The sequence below is a fragment of the Pseudorasbora parva genome, chromosome 8 (assembly GCF_024679245.1).
Source record: "Pseudorasbora parva isolate DD20220531a chromosome 8, ASM2467924v1, whole genome shotgun sequence".
Lineage (NCBI taxonomy): Eukaryota > Metazoa > Chordata > Actinopteri > Cypriniformes > Gobionidae > Pseudorasbora > Pseudorasbora parva.
In genome coordinates, this window is record NC_090179.1 from 8,398,630 (window position 1) to 8,409,374 (window position 10,745).

Below are 10,745 nucleotides of genomic sequence, written 5' to 3' on the forward strand. Positions count from 1 at the left end.
CGCTGAAAAAGATGATGTCTGCTCTGTCTAAACGATACTGTTTGATTATCTATTTGTCGTCAAACATTTCGAACACATTCTCCCTCCTTTGAAAGATTTGCGCACGTCTCTGTCTCCATAGCGCCATCACAAGCCCCTACTGGCAACTCCTAACCACTTGAGAGACCTCTCGAGCTGTCTTAAATAACTGGGAGAGTAAGAGTGATTCTTAGCTTTAAGAAATTTGATAACTTGCTTTTATACTTAAGTTTGAAAGTAGGAGTAAATCTCATGAATTCTCAGCACTTAAGACTAAAATAGCACTTTGAGAAGCTTGATAAATACGGGCCCTGTTCAGTAATCATAGTATTAAAAAAAGCAATCATCATGAACGCAAACTCTAGTTGTCATGATCAGAGTTGTGACACCTGAACCAAATAATTAAATATTACATGTTCCCATGACAACCGATAGGTCAATGGCAATTGCTGGCACTATAAAATGTCCTGTTCGGCAACACTATTATGTGTTGGGTTGCAAGTATGTTTTTGATGATTTTGTAGTGGTTTTATTGAGGTGGTGGAAGTTGTTGTATTACTGATTGGCCATGGAGGGTACCACTAGCCGACTATTAAGGTATGATGATAAATTGTAGTATCTGGCATTTGTTAACAAGTTGCATTAACAAGTGGTGTTTTCTCTTACAGTTTTTCGCTGGCACTTCTTAGTCTTTGTGTCTGTAGCCATATTGCAAGTGGTAAGATTTATCCAGGCAAGTTATATAATTTAGGTTTGATAACATGTCTGGCTGAATTTTGTCTCCTTTTTTCCCTTTCCTCATTTCTAGTTAGTGGCTTTGTCAGGAGTGGCTATCCCATATACTATGGGGCTGGTACTGTTTTTCCCATGCAGGCTGACGTGAAACCACGAAGTTCCTACGGCTGGTATGGCATTAAAGTACCAAGTTCCATTAGTCCTCAAAGTTCCATGGAATTAACTTCTAGTGCTGAAGAAGTTAAGGGTGGTTATACCAGTGTAAGCTATAGTCCTCAAAATGGCTCTTCTGGTTTTGGACCAGTGACTGATTTATATAAGCCTGGTTCTGACTCTGATGCTAGAAGTCAACTTCAAGAATCTCTATCTTTGGCTGGTAGTGGCAGTCTTGTTTCTGGTTCTGTGGCCACTGCAGTGGGTCCAAGTATGAGCAGTGAGTCTCTACCCGAGCCAGCAAAGCTCCACTATCAAACTGTATTACAGCCTAGTAATGAATCTGTGGCATCTAGTAGCCAGCAACTATTGCAGAACAGCTCCCAGTCCAGTGGTCAATTAGTGCAAGTCCGCTACCAGTCTGCAACGCATCCCATTATAAAGCCTCAGGGAAGTAGACTTCAATTTGGTTCCAACTTGCTTTCTGATACCAGGTCAGTCCATTTTCCAAGTGCTACCTATGTCAAGGCTTTGCAGCAAATAAATGAGACCTCACAACCCAACTATCAATTAGGACAAGTCAGTTATGGGTCTGGACTTGTGCCATTGCTCAGTGGCCAGCAACTAGTGCAGTCAGGCTATGGTTCCATGGTTCCGCCCAATGATGTGCAACAAGCACAGGCACTAAACCAACTTGTGGCTCAGCCCAGCATCCAACTATCACCTCAAGCAAGCAGCCTGAACTCTGAGCAAGTTATTTCAAACTCCATGGAACAGTCCCGGAGCCTACCTCTAGCACAAGTCAGTGCTCAGTCTGTGGACCAGTCCAACACCCACCAACCAGCCCAAGCCAGCTCACAATCTGTGGTCCAGTCAGGTAGCCTGTCATCAGCCCAAGTCCATTACCAGTCTGTAGACCAGCCCAGTGGCTTGCTGCTAGCACAAGTCAGCTCACAGTCTCTAGACCAGTCCATCACCCAACAACCAGCGCAAGCCAGCTCACAGTCTGTGGATCAGTCCAGCACCCAACAACCAGGCCAAGCCAGCTCCCAGACTGTGGATCAGTCTAGCACCCAACATGACAGCTCACAATCTGTGTCCCAGCCCAGTGGCCTGCTGCTTGCACAAGGCAGCTCACAGCCTGTGGACCAGTCCAGCACCCAACAACCAGCCCAAGCCAGCTCACAATCTGCGGTCCAGTCAGGTAGCCTGTCATCAGCCCAAGTCCGTTACCAGTATGTGTCCCAGCCCAGTAGCTTGCTGCCAGCACAAGCCCGCTACCAGTCTGTGGACCAGCCTAGTGGCCTGAAGCTTGCACAAGCCCGTTACCAGTCCATATCCCAGCCCAGTGGCATGCTGTCAGCACAAACCCATTACCAGTCTGTGTTAAAGCCCAGTGGCCTGAAGCTGGCACAAGCTCGTTACCAGTATGTGTCTCGGCCCAGTGGCTTGCTGTCAGCACAAGCCCGCTACCAGTCTGTATCTAAGCCCAGTGGCCTAATGCTAGTACAAGGCAGCTCACAGTCTGTGGATCAGTCCAGCACCCAACAACCAGCCCAAGCCAGCTCCCAGCCTGTGGACCAGTCCAGCACCCAACAACCAGCCCAGGACAGCTCACAATCTGTGGTCCAGTCAGGTAGCCTGTCATCAGCCCAAGCCCGTTACCAGTCTGTAGACCAGCCCAGTGGCCTGCTGCTAGCACAAGTCAGCTCACAGTCTGTGGATCAGTCCAGCACCCAACAATCAGCCCAAGCCAGCTCACAGTCTGTGGATCAGTCCAGCACCCAACAACCAGCCCAAGCCAGCTCCCAGTCTGTGGATCAGTCTAGCCCCCAACAACCAGCCCAAGACAGCTCACAATCTGTGTCCCAGCCCAGTGGCTTGCTACTTGTACAAGGCAGCTCACAGCCAGTGGACCAGTCCAGCGCCCAAACCAGCTCACAATCTGTGGTCCAGTCAGGTAGCATGTCATCAGCCCAAGTCCGTTACCAGTATGTGTCCCGGCCCAGTGGCTTGCTGCCAGCACAAGCCCGCTACCAGTCTGTGGACCAGTCTAGTGGCCTGAAGCTTGCACAAACCCGTTACCAGTCCATATCCCAGCCCAGCAGTCTGCAGTCAGCACAAACCCGTTACCAGTCTGTATTTAAGCCCAGTGGCCTGAAGCTTGCAGAAGCCCATTACCAGTCCATATATCAGCCCAGCAGTCTGCAGTCAGCACAAACCCCTTACCAGTCTGTGGACCAGCCTAGTGGCCTGAAGCTGGCACAAGCCCATTACCAGTCCATATCCCAGCCCAGTGGCATGCTTTCAGCACAAGCCCGCTACCAGTCTGTGGACCAGCCCAGTGGCTTGCTGTCAGCACAAGCCCGCTACCAGTCTGTATTTAAGCCCAGTGGCCTGAAGCTTGCAGAAGCCCGTTACCAGTCCAAATCCCAGCCCAGTGGCCTGCTGTCAGCGCATAACCGTTACCAGTCTGTGGACCAGCCCAGTGGCCCGAAGCTGACGCAAGCCCGTTACCGGTATGTGTCTCAGCCCAGTGGCTTGCTGTCAGCACAAGCCCGTTACCAGTCTGTATCTAAGCCCAGTGCCCTAATGCTAGTACAAAGCAGCTCACAGTCTGTGGATCAGTCCAGCACCCAACAACCAGCCCAAGCCAGCTCACAGTCTGTGGACCAGTCCAGCACCCAACAACCAGCCCAAGCCAGCTCACAGTCTGTGGACCAGTACAGCACCCAACAACCAGCCCAAGACAGCTCCCAGCCTGTGGACCAGTCCAGCACACAACCAGCCCAAGACAGCTCACAATCTGTGGTCCAGTCAGGTAGCCTGTCATCAGCCCAAGCCCGTTACCAGTCTGTGGACCAGCCCAGTGGCCTGCTGCTAGCACAAGTCAGCGCACAGTCTCTAGACCAGTCCATCGCCCAAGTCAGCTCACAGTCTGTGGACCAGTCGAACACCCAACAACCAGACCAAGCCAGCTCCCAGTCTGTGGATCAGTCAAGCACCCAACAACCAGCCCACGACAGCTCACAATCTGTGTCCCAGCCTAGTGGCCTGCTTCTAGTACAAGATAGCTCGCAGTCTGTGGACCAGTCTAGCACACAACAACCTACCCAAGCCAGCTCACAGCCTGTGGATCAGTCGACCACCCAACAACCAGACCAAGCTAGCTCCCAGTCTGTGGATCAGTCAAGCACCCAACAACCAGCCCAAGCCAGCTCACAATCTGTGGTCCAGTCAGGTAGCCTGTCATCAGCCCAAGCCCCTTACCAGTATGTGTCCAAGCCCAGTGGCTTGCTGTCAGCACAAGCCCACTACCAGTCTGTATCTAAACCCAGTGGCCTGAAGCTGGCACAAGTCCGTTACCAGTCCATATCCCAGCCCAGTGGTCTGCAGTCAGCACAAGCCCGTTACCAGTCTTTGTCCCAGCCCAGTGGAATAAAGGTGGCACAAGCCACCTTGCAGTTTGTGGACCAGTCTAACATGCAACAACCAGCCCATGTCCGCTACCAGTCTGTATCTAAACCCAGTGGCCTGAAGGTGGCACAAGCCAGCCTACTATCTGTGGACCAGTCCAAACCTCAACAACCTGCCCAAGCCAGTTCCCAATCTGTGGTCCAGTCAGGTAGCCTGTCATCAGCCCAAGCACCTTACCAGTATGTGTCCAAGCCCAGTGGCTTGCTGTCAGCACAAGCTCTCTATCAGTCCATATCCCAGCCCAGTGGTCTGCAGTCAGCACAAGCCCGTTACCAGTCTTTGTCCCAGCCCAGTGGCTTAAAGGTGGCACAAGCCAACTCGCAGTTTGTGGATCAGTCTAACATGCAACAACCAGCCCATGTCCGCTACCAGTCTGTATCTAAACCCAGTGGCCTGAAGGTGGCACAAGCCAGCCTACTATCTGTGGACCAGTCCAAACCTCAACAACCTGCCCAAGCCAGTTCCCAATCTGTGGTCCAGTCAGGTAGCCTGTCATCAGCCCAAGCACCTTACCAGTATGTGTCCAAGCCCAGTGGCTTGCTGTCAGCACAAGCTCGCTATCAGTCCATATCTCAGCCCAGCAGTCTGCAGTCAGCACAAGCCCGTTACCAGTCTTTGTCCCAGCCCAGTGGCTTAAAGGTGGCACAAGCCAACTCGCAGTTTGTGGATCAGTCTAACATGCAACAACCAGCCCAAGTCCACTACCAGTCTGTATCTAAACCCAGTGGCCTGAACGTGGCACAAGCCAGCTCGCTATCGGTGGATCAGTCCAAACCTCAACAACCTGCCCAAGCCAGTTCCCAATCTGTGGTCCAGTCAGGTAGCCTGTTATCAGCCCAAGCGCGTAACCAGTATGTGTCCCACCCCAGTGGCTTGCTGTCAGCACAAGCCCACTACCAGTCTATATCTCAGCCCAGCAGTCTGCGGTCAGCACAAGCCCGTTACCAGTCTCTGTCCCAGCCCAGTGGCCTGAAGGCGGCACAAGCCAGCTCACTGTCTGTGGACCAGTCCAAACCTCAACAACCTGCCCAAGCCAGTTCCCAATCTGTGGTACAGTCAGGTAGCCAGTCATCAGCCCAAGCCCGTAACCAGTATGTGTCCCAGCCCAGTGGTCTGCAGTCAGCACAAGCCCGCTACCAGTCCATATCTCAGCCCAGCAGTCTGCAGTCACCACAAGCCCGTTACCAGTCTCTATCCCAGCCCAGTGGCCTGAAGCTGGCACAAGCCACCTCGCAGTTTGTGGACCAGTCTAACATGCAACAACCAGCCCATGTCCGCTACCAGTCTGTATCTAAACCCAGTAGCCTGAAGGTGGCACAAGCCAGCTCACTGTCTGTGGACCAGTCTAAACCTCAACAACCTGCCCAAGCCCTTTCCCAATCTGTGGTCCACTCGGGTAGCCTGTCATCAGCCCAAGCCCCTTACCAGTCTCTGTCCCAGCCCAGTGGCCTGAAGCTGGCACAAGCCACCTCACAGTTTGTGGACCAGTCTAACATGCAACAACCAGCCCAAGTCCGTTACCAGTCTGTCGTCCAGTCAGGTAGCCTGCCATCTGCGCAAGCCCGTTACCAATCTGTGTTCCGGAGCCCTGGTTTCCAGGTCTTTCCTATCCCAGAGCAATCTAGCCTTGGTTCCAAACCTCTGGCACAGCCCAGCAATGTACCTCTTCAAGCTATGAGTCTGCAGTCTGTCCAGCCTGACTTCCAAGATTTAACACCTCTGCAGACTACTCAAAACAAACGTCTATCTCCAGGCATATTGAGGTTGTTGCAACAAGTGAAGTCATAGCTGCATACTTTGTCTACTCAAGAGTTTGCTTTTGAAAAAATAAATATTTCTAAAACCAGTTCAGTAGTTTTGTTGTGTATGGGGAGGTTGGGGTTAAAGATTTGTAACCAAGTGTCTACTGGGAAGTCTTTGACCCATGGAAGTTTCAAGTATTGTTTGTGCTGTGTTTGCACAACCTCATCTTTGTTTGACGTGCTCTGCTTTGTTGTTGCTTAAGCCCCACTTTCACCTGGAGAGGAGGAGTTTTGGTTGCTCTGATCCAAATAGTGGCTTATGCTGATAGGTATAAATGGGGTCTCATAGTTTCAACCACTTCCAGATTGCTTTCATAGCGTAAATGCTGATGTGGTCAAATGGATTCAATTGGCCACAAACACCTACTGCAGGGTGTCCGCGGGGTTTTAAAAAGTGATAAATCCAATTTGTCAAATTTAAGGCCATTAAAAGTGTTAAATGTGGTCTCAGAGGTATTATTTTTTTCCAAATTAGAATTTCAATCAGAATAGGACACCTGATAGTCTGAAAAAATACCTATCTGCGTTTGTGTTAGTCGTTTAAATATGGGCTTTAGCATATCTGGGCACATAATCAAAGCTCTTTCGTCTCCGTCTCGGCGTATGTTTGATGCTGACGTCATATTCAGTGGTCGTTCGGCATCATCTCTGAACACTGCGCGCTCAACAGAAGTTTTATTTTAGACTTGCTTAAGGCATATCTTCAACGACTGTCCTCATAAGAGCAATCTTAAATGATTTATATGAAGTCTAAAATGAACAAAAAGAGTTGAGAGAATGAGGCGCGATCCGTAGACAGTATATAAACAGTGAGATCTGCGTGTCTGCTCTTAAAGGGACAGCAGCCAATAAAGCTCCCTGTCAGTAAAGTTAAAGAACAAAGGGAACAGAGAAAATGACTCGCTGCTCTTGACTAAATAACTTTTGTAGCTTTAAGGATTAACTATTTAATTTATAGTTTATGCAGTGCAGACTGCATATAACTTTGATAACTTTATATTCTGTATATTTCCTAACTGTTCAGACAGGAAGGGCAGGAGTAAACATGACCTTTATTATGGGTTTATGTTAGTATTGTTTTAAGTTTACTTAAATTAAAAACTGTTATATTTTTGAAGCCTAATAATAAATGTAAAAAAAAAAAAAAAAATCAGTAGCTGTATTAATATCAGTAATACTGGCCTTCATTCATAAAAAGATGCCATTTAAACAAGTATTTAAAATAAACTGTCTTTATGTTGTTTCTACATTAATTTGATTAACTGTGAAATTATTATATAAAAAAATATATTAAAAACGTACACAAACATTTCTTTTTAATTGCGATTAATCACAGAAAAAAATGTTCAACAACTTATCACAGTTATAGAAATGTAATATTTGGCTCAGGTTTTGTTGTTGGAAAAAAAAACACTAAATAATTTAATTGCTGATTACCAATTATTAATGTAAATCAAATGTGTATGCAGTAATGCTTCTCCTTAACCAACCTTTGTGAATGTTGTGATCTATTTTACTGTGTCTGAATGATAAAGTATAACAGATTTCCTCCTGCTGTCGATTCTAAATCTATTCTTTTTTGTAGGTAATATATGTCAGATAGGTCGCTGATTAACACTTGCAATTCAGTGTCGTGATGGTTTTAAAAAATATTCTGAAGGTAGTAATAAAGGTATTAAAAAGTAGTAAATTTAACTTAAGGATTGCTGTATATACCCTGTAACAGGCAAATATTGCAACCGAATTTAATATAAGTAATATATTTATATATTAAATTGAGTAATATAATTAAATATTTAGTGTCTCCAACTGAGCAAGCCAAAAGCCAAAGGCGACAGGGGTGACGGCAGAGGTGTCAAGTAACGAAGTACAAATACTTCCTTACCTTACTTAAGTAGTAATTTTGGGTATCTATACTTTACTGGAGTAATTATTTTTCAGCCTACTTTTTACTTCTACTCCTTACATTTTCACGCAATTATCTGTACTTTCTACTCCTTACTTTTAAAAAATAGCCTCGTTACTCCTTTCATTTCAGTTCGTTTAAAAAAAACAAAAAACTATGCAGATAAATCGCGTCATCCTGATAGTGTGAATTTGATTGTGGTTGGATGAGAAGTGTAAACATATACCATTCCAACACCCTATTGGTTACTACACGATCCACCGAGCCTGCACATGACTCAAAGCACAAATCACACACGGTGTTGCCAGATTGGGCGGGTTCCAGCGGACGAGCACGCACTTTCAGTCAGTCAGCGATCAGCAGGCAGACGCGTTCACTCATGACAGCCAGGTTTTTAGCGCGATAACTCGTCATAGCTGTATGTTCAATTGCTATGCTAAAGTGGCATACATAAATAATAATAATAATCGATCTCTTCTCATTCCGAAGAATCTCAAAGTGCAACAAAGGGGGAAAAAAACACATACATACAGTTTCTACAGTAAGGGGTGGTAGAGTGAACAAACTCTCAACGTGGATTACACCTGTGATTCGAAGACTCTTTATAAATATAATCATGATTCCTTGGTGAGCTTTGAGCCCTGCATAGGCCTCAATTCTAGGCCCTTGCCCGGCCCGAGTCCGACTGGAGCCCGTTTAGTTTCTTTTTTGAATCCTCCTTTAACTGACAATGTGTTAACTTTATGGGAAGCATGCTATCCTTACTATTTCAGTTTACTTGTCCTTCTCAAATACTTCATGTACTTTTCTGAAGCAAACTTAAATAGTCAATGTATATTTGATTTATACTGACTTAACCCTTTAGGAACCAGAGGTTTTTCTATAATGTTCTATAATTAATTTCAAAAGGCTAACCTTGAGACTTTCTGTAAATTAGAACTCTTGGGTGAACCAAAGTTTATTTAGGGATCTAATTTGCATGTCATATAGTGGTCATCTTGGATTATAGAATTTATGAAAAATAAAATGTTTAAATTATAAAATGCAACACTCAGGTAAATTGCAGGTTCCATGCATGGGGCACATATGCATATGTGAGAGGAGCAGTTTCACCAAGACCACCCTGACCGACCCGCTCGCCGCCCGTCCCAGCCGCCAGGAGCCGTCCGTGGAGGAGGGCGTACTGTCACGCCCTCACAACCATCAGACACTGCCACGCCCACTCGTTCCCCATCACCAGCACTCTAAACACCTGGGCACCGTCATCACTATATCAACCCAGCTCACCTCCACAATCACTGTCTGGTCTTGCACCGACTCAACCTCGGCTACCTGTCCCTCATCGAAGCGCTCACCTGTAACCCTCTTCGTCTTCATCATCATAGTCTTCTTCATCATCTTCGTCTTCACCATCCGCATCGTCCTTCGTCTGAGTGTCACCACCCTTCTAAGTATCACCTGTGTCCGTTACCTCTGATAATAAACTTTGCACTTGCACTAATCCATCTGTGTCCTCATCTGTGTCTGACAGTATTACAGTGGGATATTTAAGACACACACACACACACACACACACACACACACACACACACACACACACATATATATATATATATATATATATATATTTTTTTTTTTTTATAAAACAAAACTGCTTACAGCACCTGATATTAGAGTGGGATATTTAAGACACTAATAATTGTTTTATAAAAAAAATAATTAAAAATGTTTATAGCTCCCAGTATTACAGTTGGATATTGAAGACACTTTTTTTTAATAAAACACTTTTTACAGCTCCTGGTATTACAGTGGGATATTTTAGACACTCGTAATTTAAAAAAAACAAAAAAAACAAAAATGCTTACAGCACTTGGTATTACAGTGGTATATTTAAGACAATAATAATGTTTTTATAAAAATGTAAACAATTTTTCACAGCTCCTGGTATTACAATGGGATATTTAAGACACTTATAATTGTTTTATAAAAAAGAAAACAAAAAAGGTTATAGCTTCCGGTATAACTGTAGGATATTTAAGACACTCATACATTTTTTTTTTTTTTTTTATTAAAACAAAAATTATTACAGCACCTGGTATTCCCAGGCGGTCTCCTATCCAAGTACTAACCAGATCTGACCCCGGGATCACTCATACATTTTAATTAAAACAAAAATTCTTACAGTACCTGGTATTAAAGTGGGATTTGTTTTATAAAAAATTTCCAATAAAATGTTTATAGCTCCCGGTATTACAGTTGGATATTTAAGACACTCAAACTGTATATATATTTTTAATTAAAAAAAATTTTTTTACAGCTCCTGGTTGTCAGGGTTGGTTGAAGAAGAGGAGGAGTGCCGCACAGGAGATGAGGGTTAGAGACAGACTTTACTTCAAACATTAACCATACACAACATCAACAATAACCGACTATGGACAGAACAGAATGAGGAGTATAAATACACAAGGTAAAGGAGGGCACTAGTTAGACACAGGCAGAGGTGGAAAGTAACGAATTACAATTACTCGCGTTACTGTAATTGAGTAGCTTTTCTGTGTACTTCTACTTTTTTAAGTAGTTTTAAAAATCTGTAATTTTACTTTTACTGAAGTACATTTTGATTAAAGTATTGTACTTCGCTACATTTTAAACCA

At 45.2% G+C, this 10,745-nt stretch overlaps 1 protein-coding gene across 1 annotated transcript; it reads left to right on the forward strand.

The window, feature by feature from the left end:
* Positions 1-508: 508 nt before the first annotated feature.
* LOC137084088 (fap1 adhesin-like) lies at positions 509-6,229 on the forward strand. Its single transcript, XM_067450035.1, has 3 exons — positions 509-615; positions 687-736; positions 827-6,229. Exons 1-3 carry the CDS (start codon positions 587-589, stop codon positions 6,169-6,171), a joined length of 5,424 nt encoding a protein of 1,807 aa, XP_067306136.1. The 5' UTR covers positions 509-586; the 3' UTR covers positions 6,172-6,229.
* Positions 6,230-10,745: the final 4,516 nt, after the last annotated feature.